We start from the raw sequence: 20688 nt of genomic DNA, 5'->3' as shown, positions 1-20688 counted from the left end.
CCTCGCAGGAACACTGAAGAGCCCACAGCCCCTAGCAGTGTGACAGGTTGAGCAGAAACACCTACCTCCCAAGTCCTCCAGTCTTTCTGCCGGACACCTACCTGGGACATCTCCTAATATAAGGACCAGGTGGCGCTAGTGGTAAAGAAGCCTCCTGTCAATGCAGGTTAGACATAAGAGACATGGGTTTGATCCCTGGTTTGGGAAGATCCCCTGGAGGAGGGCATGGCAACCCACTCCAGTATTCTTGCCTGGAGAATCCCATGGACAGAGGAGCCTGGTGGGCTACAGTCCATGGGGTCATAAAGAATTGGACAAGACTGAGCAACTTAGCATGCATGCAAGCACCATTCAGTGAAACATGGAAGGAATGGGTCTATTCTGAAGACAGGAGTCATGAAGGAGACCGGGGAGGACGAAGGGTCCCTGACTGTCCAACATCACCTCAACGGTCAGCTCATGGACAGCGTGGCCTAGGATGTATTGTTAAATTGAGAAAGCAGAGCAAAGTGCCCAGAAGGCAGCACGTGAAGCCTACCCTGGGTCCAGGTCCTGAGCCTCCTGCTGGGCAGATGGGCCAGGAGCCTGGCAAGGGGACAGGGGGCCGGAGGTGGAGGCTCAGGCCCAAGAAACGCGCTTATGCCTGCAGGGCTGAGCCAGACACCAGGAGGGAGAGCAGAGCCCCTTCCAGGCCCTTCTAGACCATAGCTGGATTTAAAAAAAAAAGGATTTAAGATGAGGTCAAAATGAAATTCTACAAACAGAACAGGAAGTTGAAAGCATTGTTTACATTGCAACAAATCCTTTCGTAGATAAAGAGTCTGATGTCACTTAAACCCTTGAAGCAGGCTCTTACTGTTATCAAAAAGCTAAAATCATCCCCAGTGCCCTGGGGGTGGAGGGTGGGGACCTGTGAGGAGCATGGCTTCTGTGGTAACTTGATATTCACCGGTTAGACTCAGAACACGTTTCATGCTGCTCTGAGGAGGATCCCAGCTAGAGCCGGTAGAGCTGGGGCGCCAGGCTTGGACCCGAGCTTCAGGGAAGGCCTCCAGCCCAAGCCACCAGCAACCATGCATGACAGGACTATCCCCAAGTGCCCTCTGGGCAGGGACATCTCCTGAGCGAGGATCTGAGGACCCTGGGAGTCCTTCCTTCAGCTGCTGGAGCTCCTCCACCAAGTGACGACCCTGGAAACTCCTCACCTCACATTTCTCCTCTGAAGAGCCTTTTGTGGCAAACTTAGACTAGGTGACTCAGAAAAAAGCCTTAAATGGTGACGTTAAAAAACTGACAAGCCAGGAGCCAGGCACGTGATGGCCGCCTGGGCTTGGCTGTTAGTCGTGGGCGGTGGACCCCGTCCGGGCCGCCTGGTGACACCCCAGCACCGTTCTTGGACACAGCAGCCCACAGCGGCACTGCCCGGAGCTGGACAGGGAGACCAGCCGCCAAGACGAGGGACAGAGAGTGTCCAGCCTTTTCACACACCTGTGACGGCAAGAAATGTCCCCATGCCAGCCCCCGGGCCAGCAGAAAGCCACTCAGGGCTTCTTCCCCAGCCAAGCTCTCTCTGATAAACAAGGCAACCAGGACAGAAAATATCAACATTTAACTGTAAAAGGCCAAGTGTTAAAAGTAAAGATGGATTCAAGAGCAGAAGACAGGGGCAGGGTTGTTACTTCTTCCTATAAGTGATATACTGTAAGAGTTGGAAATTTTCACTCAACCTTTAGCTGAAACAGAAAAGAGATCATAATTAAAACAAGCAGAATTTCTAGACAATTAAATTAGATGATGCAGTATGAACTGCAAAGGACCTCTACGTATATATCTATACACATAGACACATATAAACATATACGTACATATGTGTAAAGTGTTGTCACTACCAACTACCTCTCATTGGTGTGTGGTTTAACTTCCCACATAATGGAATACTGTATCCTGTTTAAAAAAAGATAAGGAAGGTCTTTGTGCACTGATGCTGCAAATCTAGCAATAATAAAATAAGTACAATGTGTGTACAATATGCTACTTCCAATGTAAATAGGAAAAAATAATATATTCGTTTCTTTTTCATTCACAAATTCTTGAAAAACCCAAGAATAACTAACAGTGATTTCTGATCTGATAGGTTGGCATCCAGGCAGATGAATGTCAAGGACAGCTGGAAGATACTCATGATATACATTTTTATACTTTTTGGTTTTTGAATCACTCCATTAAATTAGAAAATAAGAAATATCTTTTGAAAGACAGTGCTGAAAATATATGGACATAATACCAATAAAGATACCGCTAAAAAAAAAAAAATGATGAAGCAGAGGGCACATGTCCAGGGCCTGGGGTGGGGGCAGGGCCACCCCGCCACTGGGGCCTGGGCGCACAGCCGGCGTTCGGTTGCTAAGATTTCCCCAAATCTCATGCTCCACGATTCTCAGAGCTGCTCCTCAGCTGCCTGTCACAGCCCTTCTGTAGATGCCCAGCCCCACCCAGCCCAACCCGCCACCTCTTGTCCAGGGAACAGGCGCCTGCATCCGCGGCTGTGCACACAGCAACGTGGCAGAACCTTCAGGACAAGTGAAAACCGCAGAGCGGAGACCAGGCCTTACGGCTCAAACCAGACCTCAGTCCTAACACTCTCTAGATCTCATGAACAATATAAAAATAAAGTTAAAAAAACTAATTATGCACCTTGTCCAAAATTTACATTCTTACTTTATGTGTCTAAGGTGTATTATTTCTTAAGTGTCATGCTTTTTATCCATGTTAAAATCAAGTTACTTCATTTTCTATCACTATCCAAAAGTTTCACTTCATAAAAGAAACTCGCTTTAATTAAAAAAAAACAAAACCCTATATAGTCAGCAAGGTAGTTCCATGGGCAGATGATATCAGAACAGCTGGACACCACATGGAGAAGGCGACCGTGAAGGCTAATCCATCACACCCCAGGCCAGTGGTCACACTCAATCCTCCGGGAAAACCACAGGAGAAATCTTTGTGACCTGAGGCAGAGGTTCCTTGGATTAGACCCAAATAGCATGAACCACAGAAAAACAACAAAAAAAATTCACACACCAGACTTCATCAAAATTTAAAATGTGTGCGTGTGTGCTCAGTCGCTAAGTCACATTGTACCTTGAAACCCTGCGGCCTTCCAGGCTCCTCTGTCCATGGGATTTTCCAGGCAAGAATACTAGAATGGGTAGCCATTCCTTTCTCCAGGGGATCTTCCTGACCCAGGGGTCGAACCCAAGTCTTATGTTCTCCTGCATTGCAGGCAGGTTCTTTACCACTAGTGCCACCTGGGAAGCCCCTTTTCAAATACGTACGCTTTTCAAAAGACACTGTTACTGGAAAACACGAGTCAGAGACTGAGAGAATGTTTTCAGAACGCATGCCTAACAAGCAAACAGACACCTGGAGGACCGTCCGCTCAGCCAAAATGCTTCCCCAGGAGGAGGGTTGATGTCAACTCGGATGCTCATCTTTGGGGTGGGACTGCGGCCAGTGGGATCCCCGGAGTGCAGCGTGCTGGATGGCCCAGTGCTCAGACCTGCCACCAGGCACAGCCCTGAGCAGATACCACTCAAAGGCAGACGGGGAGGCTAGTAAACCCTGAGAAGACTTCTCACCCTGAGAAGATGAAACCATGAGGAGTCACCCCCACACCCTCCAGAATGGCTAAGGTTTAAACACGAACCCAAACCACTGCCTGCGTGACACTGGCACAAGTGTGCCTCACACCACTACCTGGTTCCTCGCACACACACCACCTGACAGCCCAGTCCGGGAGGCATCAAGGCAAATCACACCAAGACTCGTCCTGGGACGTTCAAGGCAGCTTGAGCATCATAGCCGGAAACCACACAAACAACTACATGTCCATCGGCAGTTGTGTTACAGCTGAGAACAGAACACCGCTTGGCAGTGAGAGAATCATCTGAGGACTCTCATGGAGGCTGGAGCAAACTCTGAGAACAGGTTGGCAACCACCTGGACAGACCAGAGGTTCCCTCGGCTACGGAGGGAAGCAACCCAGGATCCTCCGGCAGTGACTGAGCATGACCAGGTCAGTGAACGGGTCACCGTGTGACATGCTCGCTTGTAGCCCCCAGGCTGGCATGAGATGGGTGGAAGGGTCCAGAGGCTGAGGGGATGTTTTGTCATCAAAAGGCACATGAAAGGTGTGGGTCCCAGCCTCAGAAATGCGGGCTCTGGTGAGAAGCTGGCTGAGAACGCTGAGCTGAGGCCCTGCTGTCTGCTGCTCCCTCTGAAATGTGCAAACGAGGTGAGATTGGATGATCAGACAGATAAACATGTAAACACAGCAAAACATTAGCAGATAGAGAATCTCAGGTGGCAGGTGGGCTCACGGTCCGTTTTTTCAACTTTTCTCTGAGTGTGAATGTCTCCCCAATGAAATGGCCAGGAGAGAGACAATAAACTATTCAAACCTTACAGTTAGAATCTGTGCAGCTCGCTGAATGTATACCATCACTGAGACAATAGGAAAGGGGTGGTGGTTTTCTTCAAACACCTTGGTATTGTTTGTCCCCCAACTGTCCCCAGGTGACTGGGGACTCACCTCCAAGACAGTGAATGTGTCGCCTCATATGGCAAAAGGGACTTTTCAGGTCCTTGAGATAGGAGATCACCCTGACCCTCCCTGTCCACACAAGCGTCCATCTCAGAGGAAGAGGGAGGCGGAAGGGCCAGAGCTAGTGAAGGGGACACGGCACCAGAGCTGAGATCTGAGGGATGTGGGGCCCCGAGCCAAGGGTCGAGGAGCCTTTGGAAGCTGGCAAAGGCTGGGATTCACCCCTGAGCCCAGAAGCCAGCCCTGGGGACCCACGGTTGCCATGTGAGGGCGAGAGAGGCTATGGTGGGGCTGTTTCCACCACTAAGTCCATGGTCAGTTGTCACAGCAGCAGCAGGGAGCAGCCCCTCAGAAACACCTCGAGGTCGACTTCAAACACACAGGCACCAGCACCGAGGGTGGCAGCAGAGGGTCCCTCATGTCCCTCTGGTCAGGACAGGGCCCACGGCTCAGGAAGGGCCCCCACCACGGGCTCCACCAACAGCAGACTGATCAGGAGAAACCAGCACCCAGAGATCTGGGGAGGGGTCCCCAGGACAGGTGTGGGGGTGGGCATGGGGGTGTCTGGGCGTGGGTGTGGGGATGTCTGAGGCTGTGGGGGGTGTATGGCGGGGTGGTGTAGAGGTGGCTGGGGGTGGTGTAAGGGTGTCTAAGGGGGTGTGGGGGTATCTGGGTGTGAGTGTGGGGGGTCTTGAGGGCTGGGTGTGGGGATGTCTGGGACTGTGGGGAGTGTCTGGGGGGTGGTATAAGGGTGTCTAAGGGGGTGTGGAAGTGTCTGGTTGTGAGTGTGGAGGTGTCTGCGGGCTGGGTGTGGGTGTGTCTAGGGCTGTGGGGGGTGTCTGCAGGGTGGTGTAGGGGTGTCTGGGGGTGGTATGGGGTGTCTGCAGAGGTGTGGGGGTCTCTGGGGTGGGTATGGGGGTGTCTGGGGGGCAGTCAGGCCTCTGCCAGCTGAACAGCTGTGATACGGCCTTTCTGATGTGTATGTTCTGCTTCTGTTTTTAAAAAATTTGAAAAAAGCAGTAGCATAAAAGTTTTCAAATGAACAGTTAAAAAAAATAACATTCACAACTCCTTTTAAAATCTTCATTTAAATGTAAGCTTCCAAGCTGTGCCTTTAAGTGCATATATATAAACGCACATATACACCACTGGGCATTTCAACACAACCAGAGCCCCTTTGTCTCCAGGGTCGGGGGGGCGAGGGCAGTGGGCTCAGACCCCACCCTGTTGGCACCTAGGGGCATCCCCATCACAGTGTCCAAATACCAGAAGAAAACACACACATGGTTAAGAGGACAAAACGCCTCAAGTTCAAATCAAAACAGGACTCATCAAGGTGGCAGAAAAGGCAGGTGGCCTTCCTGTCAGGTCAGCAGTGGTGCTGCCTGAGGGTGAGGTGACCTGAGAGCAGGGAGAGCAGAAACGCACCCTTGGAAGCTCCCAGCCAGCGCCGGCTGTGGAGCGTCCCCAGCCCAACCCCCGCACGTCTGTCCCGAGTGGAACCTTGTGGGTCCCGAGAGGGACCACTGGCCTTGCTCACCTGTCACCCCCAGGGGCCCTGCCATGTCCTGATCACCCAGATCCAGACCCTGCAGCTCAGCTCTTCACGGGGGCAGCGGCCGCAGGGTGACCAGCCTCCACTTCCACATTTGGAAAGATGAGAAGCCGCAGGGCCTCCGTCTTCATGAACTTAATCTTCTAGAAAGTCCAAGAACTGCTGTTTTGGCAGAAACAAAGCTCTGTTGGCCTCTCAGTAAAGCCATGCCCACGGTGATGAAGGCTTAAGTCCAGGTGGTAACTCAGAAGTGTGGCCTTGGGCCAGGGTGAGCCAGCCAGTGAGGCACAGGCCAGGGGTCTCATGGCCGAGCCCTGCCCCACTCGGGCCCCCTCCTCAGTGCCCCCGCTCTGCTGGGTCAGCACTGGGTCCCCCAACTCCCTTCTCAGCAGCACGTCTTCCCCTACGTTCCCAACTGAATGACCTGACGAAGCCCACTGCTGAGGTATCCAGGCACCAGCAGCCCCCGACCACGGCTCTGAGGTCGAGCAGATGGATTCCAAGCAATTCTGCTCATTCCTGCAGGGAAAACGTCTGCGGGCCCAGCCAAGGGAGAGGCCACTGGCTTGGAGTTCCGAGGGGCTAAGAAGCGACCCCTCTGACCTGGTCAGGGCAGGCCGGGCCCTGGTCCCAAGCATCTGCTCCCACCCTGAGCTGGATAGCAGCCCTGGGCTCAGAGCAGCCGCGACAACCTTGGGAGGCCACCTGCACCCCTGAACCTGCTCTGCAGTTCTGACGCGCCCTTCACAATCCCGGGATGCCAGGTCCACCCTTACCGAGGTCCAGACATGAAGGAGTCCCTCACAAGACCTACACACTTTACTTCAGCTTAGAACTTTGCATCTGCAGATCCTCTTGGGAACCAGTGTGGGATGTTGGGATGGGCTGGCCGGGCTCTCCTGGCACAACCTTTGAACTAGCAGCTATAAACCCACCCCACTGAAGGCTTACAGCCTGGGGATCGCGGAAAAAGGGGTGAGGCAGGAGCCTGGCCTGTACACATTGTACTGGCTTGTTTAAACGCTGTTCCCCACAAGCCATCACACAGACAGGCTGTGACCCAGAGGCACATTTCAATGGATGTTTTCTTGGAAGCTGCTGGGTTACAAAGCCTGCTTAGAAAAATCACTCTTAAACACTAACAGGCCCCAGGGTCCCCAAAGCCGAGGGGGACACACAGAGGACAAGGCGGTGGCCCTGCTGCAGGGCTGGGCATCCAAGCATCTTCACCAAGGGCCCTGAATGATCAGCAGGAACCTCCTGACACGTTCCTTGGAAAAGGCCTGTTCTCCTATAAACGGGGTGAGAATAAGCAAAAATACTCTCTTCTAAGATGTAATATCTTTAATGACAGCAAACCCTCCTCCATCGGAGATCGTGATTTATACTTCCAAGCCCCAGCCCAGGGCGGGCGGAGGAATAAATGGCCACTGTGATGGGCAGAGCCGTCCCACGCAGCCCACACCTCAGGTCCTCATCTTAGCAACTCGGGGGAAATCTGGCAGTTGCCTTGGTAACCCGAGGGATTTCAGACAGCAGCAAGAGTACATGAGCCGAAATCACTTGTTGGATTCCAAAAACACCTTCTGCTCGACAACTGCTTTTAAAACATCAAACCCACGGGCTCATAGAGCACCCTCATTCTTAACTTGTTGAGGAACTCTTCGATCTAGAGGCCTCCATCCCTGCTGCCCACCAGTGTATGACAGGAGGGGAAGGCTCTTCAGCTCTGACCCCAACAAGATTCCTAAAGTCAGTCCCCGTGGACGCTCCTCTCAAGGCTTCAATCAGAGCTAAGGGACATTTACTCGTTACCAAGGGAGCCGACACAACCACCAGCAGGGCGATAAGTGGCCTTTCCAGCAGCTCAGAAACTTAACCTTCTTCTGATTTAGTTCAGTTAAACTCCACTGGTTCTGGAGGGCTGCCCATCTTGGACACAACCAGGGGGTGGGCACTGTTGGTATCCTACAGACCCCAGGACCCCACCTTGCACGGAGCCATCCCTCCGAGGTGGCAACAGACTGAACCTGCAGATGCCTGGCCCAGCACTCAGGGCTGTAAGAGAATGAGAACCAGGGAGACAGGCCACTGTGCCCAGGGGCGATGAGAAAGTTCTGGACACAATACTAGTGATGTATTTAATGCCAATACACTTAAAAGTGTTAAAGGGGTAACATCTATGATACATATGTTTTACCACAATAACAAAGCCAGTGTATCAGGAGCCCCAAGGGTTGCCCTTCTGCTGGGGTGGCAGCAGCTGGTTCCCCCAGGACGCCCACCCACCCAGCATAGGCCTAGCATCAGTGACATCTTTCAGGGCTTATGTCCACATTTTGCTGCCTTCAGTCCACCTCTGTCCAGTCATGAGGCCCCTTCCTGGAGAGGCCTCCCAGTTGAGAAGCCTCCATCCTGCCCTGCCCCACCAGGGCCTCTCCGCACCCTGAACACAGCCCTCGTGGCCCAATGTGCCATTCGGGAAAGCTCGGTGCAGCCGCAGTTATCACGAGCTCCACACCAGGAAGAGCACCCGGCATCTAGTGAACATTTAATTTGTTTACTAGCCTGTCCATGCTAAGTCACTTCAATCGAGTCTGATTCTTTGTGACTCCATGGACTCCATCCTGCCAGGCTCCTTTATCCATGGGATTCTCCAGGCAAGAATACTGGAGTGGGTTGCCATGCTCTCCTCCAGCAGATCTTCATGACCCAGGAACTGAACCCACGTCTCTTAAACCTCCTGCATTGGCAGGAGGGGTCTTTACTACTAGCACCACCTGGGAAGCAGGTGGGAGACACCTAGCCTGGAAGACAGATAAAACCGCCCTCCAGAGGGCGAAGACAGTGTGAAGGGAGCTAAGCTATGAGCCCTCACCACTGATGGACTGGGGTCCAGGAGAGCCCCACCCCCAATGTGGTAACGACCCCCGCCCCTACTGCTCTGAGTGTGGACAACCAAGCCCACACTTGTTAGCAAAGAGGAAATACCCCTTATTGGGATGGGAGCTGGTGGCCTCAAACTGTCACATCCTCCAGCACAAAACTCAGGCACGTGGGTTACAGCCCACAAGCCTGGCCTGGCCTTTCCTTCCACCTATGCCACTTCACTTCAAGGACTTTTTCATCTCTTTAATGCTGTGGTGTTTCCATCTTTAAAAATTAAGGTATCCCAGCCATTGCTTATGAGGCTCCCAGTGTGAGGGAAGTGGCCCCATACCCCACATTGGGCTCCTAGGCGTCACCCCACTTCTCCAGCTCCAGACCCCCTGCTTCAGAGAAGCCCCACCCCAGTTCCCTCTGTGTGTAGGCGGCCCGGGCGCAGCACTGATGGTGACACCAGGAGGTCACCACGGCCGCATTCTAGCTCTCACACCTATTTACTGCAATAATCAGAGAAGCCGCTTATGTGAGCCTGGAAAGGTGACACTTTGTGGACAAAACGAGTGGCCCCAGGGTCACCGACATGCCATGTCTTTGTGCTGCCGTGGCCCCAGGGTGCCTGAGCCCCGCCTGTAACAAAGGAAAGGCTTACTTGAGTCACGGCTGCTGAATGGCCACCCGGACGTCGGGAGGAAAGATGGCAGTGGGGAGCCGGCCCGGCTGTCCTCCTCTACCTGCTGTGTGATGTGTCGGACTGTGTCTTTGTTTTTCCGATTCTTCCTCCGGCCCGTGGGCTGCCAGCCATCCCCGGCAGTCTGCTCCGAGAAGGAGTTCTGGATGGTGCCATCCATGGCAGAAGGTGGCTCGCTGCCCCCATAGTGGGCCGGTGAGAGCGGCTCCTCCTTGACGTGCAGGGGCCCGCAGCCCACGTCGCCAGGCCACAGTGGCTGTGAGGCAAGGTCGTCAGGGCCTTCGGTCTTGGGCTCCTGATCCTCCTTCCCGTAGCTGCTCCCGCCCTCATGGCAGCTGGCAATGGCTGAGTCCCCGGAGGAGTTGGCGGGGCTCGTGCGCCGGGCCAGCCAAGGGGAGATGCTCCTCCCAGCCATTACAGCAGAGATGAGGGCGTCCGCACCACCACCGGGCGGGGCGCCCACCTCAAACGCCTCGAGCTCATCCGAGGCGTCTGGCTTGATGCTGATGTCCAGCGCGGCCTTGATGAAGTCATGGCAGGCCTGCACGATGTCCGTCATCTGCAGGAAGCTGGCCGCGGACATCACTTCGATGACGTTCCTGCTGGTGAGAGCCAGGTGGGCAGAGTACATGAAGTCGATGATGGCCTTGAAGCCCTGGGCTGTGACGATGTCCAGGTGCGTGACTGTGGCCTGCTCAGAGGTCTTCTGCACCTGGCAGTAGAGAGTCTTGAAGTAGCGGCTGCTGCCGAGCAGGACGTTCTTGTGGGCCTTGAAAACCTTGCCCTCCACCACCACACACACGTCACACAGCACTCCGTGCTGCCTCTGCTCATTCAGCTCGCGCAGCAGGTGTCGGTAGTGGGACGCGATTTCCATATCTTCCTTCCGGTTGTTCATCTGGGATCCTGGGGTGGCCTCCTCTATGGACTCTGTGGGGTGAGAACGGAAGGGTTACCCGCATAGTCATACACGCACCAAGGGCTAAAGAGTGTGCAGAGGGAGGCCGCTGGACACAGGGCACCTGAGGGCGGCACCTGAGCCAGCTCCGTCCTCCTGCACACAGCGCTGTACATGCTGCAGCTGACCCTCCAACCAAGCAAATATTCCAGAAAGGAAGAGAAGGCCCATCCGCAGTCAAAGAGACTTTTTTACCCAAACAGAAAGTCTAGGTGAAGAGAACCAGGTGCGCCTTTACCCCCACCCTTGAAGAAGAAGTGTCTTTAACGGCAAAACGACAGCAACATCCTACAGGGTCCGGCCCGAGGGGCAGGAAGGGCCAAGGCTGAATGCCCACAGGCCAGTCCAACCCAGCTGCAGAGGGAGGAGGCCCCTGACTACCTCAGCTCCCCAGGAAGGTATCCAGTGGAGGAGGGACCCAAGGTGACAAGAACCCCCTCTGTTATCCCGAGCCCCCGAATCATTTCTCAAGTTGGGCTCCACCGTGCTGCTCCCCCTGGTTCTGTTTCCCAGCTCTCTGCTGCCCCCAAAGTTTCTGGGGCCACCGGAATGTGTGGCCGAGATAAAAGCACTTCAGTGCTGCCCTGTCAGGAGGTCACAGCCCGAGGCCGTGGCGTGGGCAGGGGTCCCTCTGAAAACCACGCAGGGGATGTCCCGGCCTTTGCTGCTGACCAGCAACCCTCAGTGTCCTTGGCCCGTGCGGCGTCATCCCCCAACCTGTATAGTGTCACTGCACGTGTCGGTCCCAACATCCCCCACGAGGACATGGTCATATTGGACAAGGCCCCTCCCACTTCAGTACAAGTCCCAGCCCAACCAGGTCAGGTTCTGAGGTGCTGGGGGCGAGGACCTCAATACACGAATTCTGGGGCCGTCGTCACTGCGTGAAACCCCCCAAGGAAGACAGATCTTCCTTTTAAACTCACCCTTTCACAGCTGGTCAGAGGTGGGGACATCGTCCACCTTTCCCACGGGGAGCAGACAAAAGGCAGGCAAGGGAGGGGAGGGTGTGGGACACTTCGTGGTGGAACAGCTTTCCCTGGACTTCCAACACATTTCCCAACGTCACCTGGGCTCACCTGCAGATGGCTGCAGTCCTCACGCCAGGAGAACAAGGCCAGGGAGACTCCAAGTCTTTTGCTCCTTCATATCTCTCGACAGTCCACTGGGCACTGTTCCCGCCAGCCCCCACCCCACCTCAAGACCAAAAGTAAACAGGCTACTTCAATCGTGAGACCAGTGGGACCAGACCCCAAGGATGGACCCTGAGGAGGAGGGGGAGTGGTCAGAACTGGCCATGTTGGGGGGGGTCCCCACACTCACAGCTGATACTGGGGTGTTTGACCCTGGGTGCATGGGGGCCCCCCAAGGGCAGTCATCACCCAGTCTGCTCTTCCTCCACGGCATGCAAGGAGGGGAGGGGAACAGACAGATCATCCAGGTTGGCTTCACCCCACAGCTGGCATCACACTCAGGTTAACCAGACACTGAGGGAGGACTGGAACACGTGTCAAGTCAAGAAATCAACCATCTGAGTGCAAAACATTGGCTTCATGCCTGAGTCCACAAGGAGCTCCTGGGCATGTGCAGGGGATGGTGGTGGGGTGGAGGGAGGTACTCAGGCACCTAAGGACCCTGTATTCAAATTAGGAAGATGCAGGTTTCATTACCTGACTTCCTGTATGAATAATAAATCTCTTTATTCACCAGTGAAGCATATCCTCTAAGAATCAGGAAGAAAACCGAAAAGGGGGAAATGCCAGAGCCGTTTACAGAAGCAGCAACTACCTCACAGGGTTTGCATTTCTAAAATAATTTCAACTCATATGGGAAGTTCTAAAATAAATTATTATTCAATCAGAGCAGCTTAAAAATCAGTTATGTATTTTACAGAGAATCTGTTGTAAGAAAATACAATTTTCATTAGGGAAAAAAGCTACCTGCATGCTAAAAAGAAGAGGAATCTAAAGGAATGATAATCAAAAATAGATTATTCAGGGTCTTCTCTGGGGGGGGGGCAGTGGTTAGGACTCCACCCTCCCACTGCAGGGAGCACGGGTTCAATCCCTGGTCAGGGAATTAAAATCCCGTGGGCCATGTGGTACAGACGAAAACAAACAAACAACAGATTAGTCTGCTATGGAAACACTAAGCATACACATAATTTATCCAAGCCTACTGAAACTTTAGGGGAATGACTGAATTTGCATTACAAAGTGAGAACATCAGTGAGACATTCATGGGGTCCTGCCCACCTGACCGCAGCAGAAGAGCTGCTGCCCAGTGGCCGTGACCCTAAAAACAGAAGCTTCCTAGTAGTCACATCACACAGCAGTCTGACCAGAAAGACGCATGCTCACAGAGGTTTTTATTTGAGGGCTAGGACAGCACAGCATCTGCCCTGCCCCAAAGGAGGGTCCTGCCTAGTGGAGACGCACCTGGCCGTGGGACAAACACCTGCTCAGGGAGCGCACGCCAGTGGACCCACACTTGTTCACAGGACACACATGCTAAGTTGCTCAGCCCTGTCCAACTCTTTGTGCCCCTATGGACTGTAGCCCACCAGGCTCCTCTGTCCAGATTCTCCAGGCAAGAATACGGGACAGAGTTGCCATGCCCTCCTCCAGGGGACCTTCCTGACCCGGGACTGAAACTGTCTCTTACGTCCCCTGCATTGGCAGGCATGTTGTTTACCACTAGTGTCACCTAGGAAGCCCCATCGCACACACGCCTGTGGACAGATAACCTGATTGTCATTCTGAATCACCTGTGCTGCTGCATGGACCACAGGGCACTGTCGTGCATTTCAAGGTCCACATGGGCAGTCCTGTGAGGAAGGGACCCTCAAAGAGGAGCCTGTGGCCCTGAAGGGTCCCAGACGCCACTCTGTCAAGAGAAGCTCAGGCTAGTGAGAACAAGGGGGCAGACGGGTTCCCTGCTGCCATACCAGCACCTGCAACTTTGTTAGTGACCCATGTGCCACCTGGAAGCCACTCCATCTCTACGCAGGTTTCATGTCTCCTGGGGTCCCTACTCTCTGTTTTATTTATAGCTCGCTGATCTCAAGACACTTCAGCCTCAGACAGAATCACTTATGACCACCTTGGTGCAAATACAAGTTGAATCCAAGTTCCAGACTAGACTCCAAAAGTGTGCCGATCTGCACCATGCAGATTTCGGAGCCACCCCCAAAGACATAACCCAGGACACGGGGACCATGCAGGTGATGGCACGGCGAGTGATGGAGGGGGCAGCCGAGGCCCCATCCTGCCTGGTGGGAATCTTGCCTGATGCTGCCAGAGCCATTTCTAATACCGACGCCTCTGGGAAAGGTGGAGGTGGTCTCCAAGCTGCCTGGCAGGGAACCTGAGTCTAGCCATCCGGAGCCACCGAGCTCGTGTTGGGTGCCACGGACCTGCCCTGCCCCAAGTCTCACAGTCCCAAGCCAGCTCCCACGACTCAAGAGACCCGAGTCTCAACTCTTCATTATGGTGACCTGGGGTCAAGGTGGGTGTTGAGGTCTCCCCTAAACAAGTTGCACTCAGACATGAGCACGGACCTGCCGTGTCAACCTCCTCTGTGAGCATCAGGGGCAGATGTGATGTCAGGGGCACTCCCGCCTGTCACTTTCAGGGTACAGAGCCCGCAGCACTCCAACCCCAGGGTACCTCATGAACCTTCTCCCCACAGCATCTGAAGGTAAGGAGGCTGCAACAAAGAACCATCTTCAAAAACTACCAGCAGGAGGCCCATCTCTTATTCATCCAGCTTGCCCATAAGACCATGGATGCTCCACTGGTAAAAGCCAAATAAACTGCCAAGTCTCGAAAATCACAAGAAACACAAAACGTGCAGACTGCTCTGAGTTTATCTCATTTGCTGCACTGTAGGTTCAGATTAGCAATTCTGGGAGAAGCGGGTATTCATGTTTTTTCTCTGGTCCCTAAAGAGCTCCACCTTGAAGACAATTGGTTCTAATAATAAGGATGCAAAATAGTGAATGCATTTGGACTTTGTATCCAGCTGCACTCAAAGAAATTCCAGGTGTGGGCACGGATCGGGAGCCCTGGCCGACTGGTCCCTCCCCAGGGTCGGTCACCGAGTCCCAGTACAGAAAAGCCCAATGCTAAGAGGTGAGTGCCTCTAACACCCATGGAACCTCCTCGCCAACCCGACTTCACCTCTTCTCACTCTGTGTTTCCACTGTGCTCCATTTACACTTTCTTGAAATTTTCCTGGAAACATGACCTAACAGGTGAATATTGTTTTAAGGTGGAAGCAACGTACTTTTAGTGCTAGAACCAGACCACCCACTCCTGGTCTGCAGAAGCCAAGCTGCTCTCTGCAGGCCCCATGAAGCCCCATCTCCGCCCTTGCCTGGCCGGCCGAGCACGTCTAAAAGGCCCTTCCAGGTGGACACGGGTGAGTCTCTAGATAATTACACTGTGTGAAAGCAACCGGACAAAGGAGACAGTGCAGTAATGCCTTCCATGAAACTGGAACCTGCAAAGAGACCTACATGGGCAGGAACAGGGGCTGCCTGGCCTGGGGACAGCGAAAGACAGAGAAAGACAGAGATACCGCTGTGTGCAAACCCACCCATTTACCCTCTTCCAATGAGTAGCTTATTGTACGCAAATTATGACCATGTCAACTACAAAACTACTTTTATGGAAATATCCTTGCTCGACTACAAACCAGTGCGTACCCATCACCATTTGCCGTGGGTTGAACCATGTCCCAGACTCACTTGTTGCACATGACCTTATTTGGAAATGGGGTCCTTGTAGATGGAACTGGTTAAGACAAGGTCACTAGGGTGAGCCCTGCTCCAATGTGACTGGTGTCCTTAGGGAAGGGGACCCTGGGACACAGACCTTCATGGAGAGACAGCTATGTGACAGAAGAGATGAGGCCATGGCCAAGGAAGCACCAGAAGCTGGAGGGATGCCTGGGACAGGTCCTCCATCCTGCCCAGCACCTTCAGAGGAGGTGTGGTCCTTGTTCTCTGACCTCTGCCCTCCAGGGCTTCAATGGGATACACCTCTGTCATTTAAGACACTCAGCCCAGGGTTCTGCTAGAAGCCCGGGACACACATGTCTCTTATCTACCAAAGAACCCACCAACACCAGTGGGTGATACAGTCCATATGGTAAGTGCTCGGCTTTTCCCACCAAGGCCTCTGCCCATGGGCAGAACCCAGCCCGCCCCAGGCCCTCCCTGTATGGACACCATGTCCCACATCCCAAGGTTCTGAAAAACCCAAGATCCAAGACACTGAGAACAGGGGACCATTTTATAACCCACACTTTATACACATTGTTTTCTCAGGGTTCCTTGTTGCCTTTTAAAATTTAAAACTAAGCTCCTGACTAGGAAGAAATATTCCACATTCAGTAACAGAAATCATCTTTAGGTGCCCGGGGAGGGCAGCTCTGCCTGAAGTTTCTCCAGTGACTCACAGCCTGACCCTTGGGTGCTGCACACCAGGGTGATCTCATAATGCAAACCCTTGTGGGCCAGGGTGGTTCCCCGCCCCCAGCCCCTGTCCAGCCCCACGCCACCACCACCCTCTTCCCTGTCACAGCCTCTTTCGGTTCCCTTACCTCCATGGGACCAAGAGTCTCCTCCGCCCCCCTCCCTGGACTCTCCTACCTGTCTAGATGTCACTTCCTCTCAGGATGCACACACCCTGACCACAGAGGGCCAGATGCACCCTGTCCCCGCCTGCCTGGCTCTGGCTCTCAGTGTGGAATGACCCACAGAATTCCAAGGTCATAGCTGTGGCCCAGACTTAGTCCCACTGTGATTCCATATCAGCCCCTGAGGGTGTCCAGGAGCCTGGAGCTGTGCTGGGCACTGAGCTCAGGCTGAGGACTGGCCCCCCGCCAGGCCAGAGCCAGAGCAGCACAGAGGTGCTATGAGGGCTCTCAGGGAGGGCTTGAGGAAGGGGCACAAGCAGCGAGACTAAGTGAGTGGGGCCTGAGTATGGCCACCCCAGAGACCTGGCCGAGGCTCACCCTCAAGGTTCCAAGGCACAGAGCCACCCATGCTGGCGGCCCAGCCCAGCCTGGAGGACTGCGGCCCAACCAGCATCACGTGGACAGAAGAACCACAGAAGTCAGCCCAGCACCTTGGGACACAAGAGGCCTGTGTTTCAGGACGGTCGAGGGCATCGAGCTATGGCCAACACACAGGCAGCCCAGGGAAGACACAGCACCTCGGCGTCTGACGGGAGAGCTTGTGGGACACAGACGGGACGGGGCCAGTGAGAGAACCACAAGGAGCCGGGGTGGTGCCAGCCTGGACCTCAGGGTGGTTGGGGCACCAGCCACCAAGATGGGGAAGCCAGGGGCTAGTACGTCAAGGGGAGACACGGGCTCCCAAGAGAGAGCAGCCCCCTAGGGGTCCCAGATGTCCTGATTGGCAGGGTGCCTGGGGCCCCAGAAACAATTGCAGGGGCAGGGAGAGAACAGAAGAGACCAGGCAGGGAGACCCCCCACGATGCAGAAGCAGAATCACGGCCCCAGCCAGGCATCGACCCAAGAGCTCTGTCGCTTCTGCTGGTGGGAAGCCGGTCCACAAGTTTGCTTTGCGGGGTTGGGGAGAGCAAGGGGAAGAGGTTACGGCTTTACCTGTGCCCCCAGGCACCTCCTGCTACACTCGACCCTCACTGTGGCCCTTTCCTCTCTAAACGACGCACAACTGTAATGGGCAGCTACCAGCTCCCTTCAGTTTAGTTCAGTTCAGTCGCTCAGTCGTGTTTGACTCTTTGCGGCCCCATGAATTGCAGCACACCAGGCCTCCCTGTCCATCACCAACTCCCGGAGTTCACTCAAACTCATGTCCATCGAGCTGGTGATGCCATCCAGCCATCTCATCCTCTGTCATCCCCTTCTCCTCCTGCCCCCAATCCCTCCCAGCATCAGTCTTTTCCAATGAGTCAACTCTTCGTATGAAGTGGCCAAAGTACTGGAGTTTCAGCTTTAGCATCATTCCTTCCAAAGAACACCCAGGACTGATCTCCTTTAGAATGGACTGGTTGGATCTCCTTGCAGTCCAAGGGACTCTCAAGAGTCTTCTCCAACACCACAGTTCAAAAGCATCAATTCTCCGGCACTCATCCTTCTTCACAGTCCAACTCACATCCATACATGACCACAGGAAAAACCATAGCCTTGACTAGACAGACCTTTGTTGGCAAAGTAATGTCTCTGCTTTTGAATATGCTATCTAGGTTGGTCATAACTTTTCTTCCAAGGAGTAAGCGTCTTTTAATTTCATGGCTGCAATCACCATCTGCAGTGATTTTGGAGCCCCCCAAAATAAAGTCTGACACTGTTTCCACTGTTTCCTCGTCTATTTCCTATGAAGTGATGGAACCAGATGCCATGATCTTAGTTTTCTGAATGTTGAGTTTTAAGCCAACTGTTTCACTCTCCTCTTTCACTTTCATCAAGAGGCTTTTTAGTTCCTCTTCACTTTCTGCCATAAGGGTGGTGTCATCTGCATATCTGAGGTTATTGATATTTCTCCCAGCAATCTTGATTCCAGCTTGTGCTTCTTCCACCCCAGCGTTTCTCATGATGTACTCTGTGTATAAGTTAAATAAGCAGGGTGACAATATACAGCCTGACGTACTCCTTTTCCTATTTGGAACCAGTCTGTTGTTCCATGACCAGCTCCCTTAGGCTGTGATGAATCATTGGACAATACAAATGTGCTCTTTTTAACAGGTGGATCGAAAGGCATATCCTGCCATGGATGCAATCCCCCCAGCTGCTGACAAGCCGTCTCCTCCTGGAAGTCTCCAGGGGCTCCTCCTACAACAGCACATGTGGTGCCTCTGTCAATCAAGAGATACTGTTTAAACATCCCAGCTTAGCTCTTGGTAGAAGTAGCAGCGGACAGCACTTTCCTGATCCTGGGTGGGCCTGAAGGTCCCACTTTCACCTCACTGAAGGCCATGACAGACAGTGAGGCCATGGACAAAGGGCCTCTGACCAGCCCCATGACATCACAGGACCACAATTCAGAGCTGACACCACAGGTGTGGCTGAGAGGTGGGCTCTGATGTTCTCCATCAGTCACAGCTCACAGTAAAGGTGGAGGATGGATACAGAGTTACTTGCTTTTGTGGGGTGAATCGTGTCCCCAGAAGACAGTACCTGTGAATGCAACCTTATTTGGAAACAGGATCCTGGTAGATTTAACCAACTTACGATGAGGTCATAACCCAGTGGGACGGGTGTGTCACAAAAAGGGGAACTCTGAACACAGACATGCAGAGGGGGATGGAGGTAGAGGTGGGGCAAGGGGGACGTGGCCACAGCCCAGAGGTGCCTGGGCCACAAGAGCTGAAGAGACGGGCAGGACCCTCTCCCAGAGCCCCCGGAGGGAGCACAGCCCCACGACCCCTGTTGGGGGAACATGTTTCTGCTGTGTTTGCCACCAGTCTGTGGCACTTTGTTACAAAAGCCACAGGAAAAAGCCACACATCCACTTAAAATTTTTAAGTTTTTCTTAAAAAGAAAACTGATTGGCCTAAGAAGGCAGAAAAATTATATCCAAAGGTTTTAAATCTGAGCTATACTGACTTGAAATGTTAACTCTAACACTTGTACTCCCTCTGCCAAAGAAAAACATCAAATCTAAACAGGAAAGGGAAAAAAACCAGCACCTAGTTCTCAAGCAACAGGATGGAATCCTCTGTAGTCTTTTAACTTTTGTCTTTGAAACACTTTCCAACAGAAGGAAAAGCTGCAAGAATGATTTTTGAGAGAACTCCCTCCTAACCCTTAACCAAATACACCAGTTCTTTAGTATTTTGCAACATTTGTTTACACCAAGCAAATGCTAGAATCTTCAAGCTGTCTTTTCTATTCAAAGTTGCATTTCTTGAAAACAAGAGGATCCAGCCAACCCTCTAAGGTGCTACCTAGGAAACCCCATCATATAGGTCACTGGGTTTGGACTGGGGCAGAGAAATGTAATGCCCGACTCCCCGGCTGGTGGCGGGAGAGCCCCCATGCAGGCTTGGACCAGAACAAACGTTTGTTCTGGCATCTGACACAATTTTAGCTGCTAATCGGACGTTTCCAAGTCCCCATTGTCATTCTGCATAGGCCTTGCAGACGGTAAACACTCATTAGATGCTGAATAAATGAAGGCTGGGTGGACGGGTGCCGAGTGAATGAGGAGTGTGTGTCTGCAGTAGCAGACAGGCACACACCTGAGAGAGACTCTCACCTTCTCAGGACGCAGAAACCAGGTGACAGTGAGGCGTGAACCCCACTTCCCTCACCAGCTCAGCCAGCGTTCTCCTCACGAGAATCAAGCCCCCTGCCCCTCGGCCATGCAGCTACTTCATCAGCTGCCATTCAAACAGAGGGGCACACGCTCCAGACCCAGGGTTGGCTGTGGATGAAAACAATTTACCTAGTAAAGAACTATGGCAAAAATAGCTCATGGCTCCAAACAATCACTAAAATATTCGAAAGAAATGATCTTGCCAAAAAATTATGCTTACAAAATTCCAAGATGATACTACACTTTATTAAATCTAGAATTTTTCAAATAAAACTTACATAGGTGATAATCATTTTGAACAGATTATGTACAGATCCTTAACAGAAGGTACAAGTATCTTTAAAAGCAGGCACAAAATATAAAAAACTATTCATTTTTTAAGTCAGAAATTCCGATGCAGACGTCACTGTCACACTTCAGACACTGAGTACCAGACACGCGGTCCCGGTTGCCTGGTCCTCGAAACAGGGTGGGGCTCCTAACGGTCAGAGAATGCCACCAGCCAGACCACCGTGTGGGACCAACAGGTCTGACTTTTCAACAAACAGCCCAAAACAGAATAAAGCAGATTCCAGAGCCACCGCCCCAAGTGCAACTTCTCCAAATGCAACTCCTGGGTCTGTCCCGACTGCAGCTCAAATCAACCAGTAGTAAAAACTTGGAGGATGCCATCCCTAAGCCTGAGCCC

At 52.9% G+C, this 20688-nt stretch overlaps 1 protein-coding gene across 5 annotated transcripts in view; it reads right to left on the bottom strand.

The window, feature by feature from the left end:
* ZBTB46 (zinc finger and BTB domain containing 46) overlaps positions 1-20688 on the bottom strand; it is a 51624-nt gene that overhangs the window by 20368 nt on the left and 10568 nt on the right. For 3 of the 5 annotated variants that reach the window (XM_061436871.1, XM_061436872.1, XM_061436867.1), the window contains exon 2: positions 9694-10662. In XM_061436871.1, coding sequence (XP_061292855.1) covers positions 9694-10630 — 937 coding nt within the window. In that variant the 5' untranslated portion in view covers positions 10631-10662. Of the gene's footprint in view, positions 1-9693; positions 10663-17326; positions 18434-19940; positions 20040-20688 lie in introns of those variants that run through there. The other 2 variants (XM_061436870.1, XM_061436869.1) reach the window with 2 other exon arrangements.

Source organism: Bos javanicus, chromosome 13 (assembly GCF_032452875.1).
Source record: "Bos javanicus breed banteng chromosome 13, ARS-OSU_banteng_1.0, whole genome shotgun sequence".
Classification (NCBI taxonomy): domain Eukaryota; kingdom Metazoa; phylum Chordata; class Mammalia; order Artiodactyla; family Bovidae; genus Bos; species Bos javanicus.
Note: the sequence above shows the minus strand (reverse complement) of the source record. Positions and strands in the feature narration are given on the sequence as shown.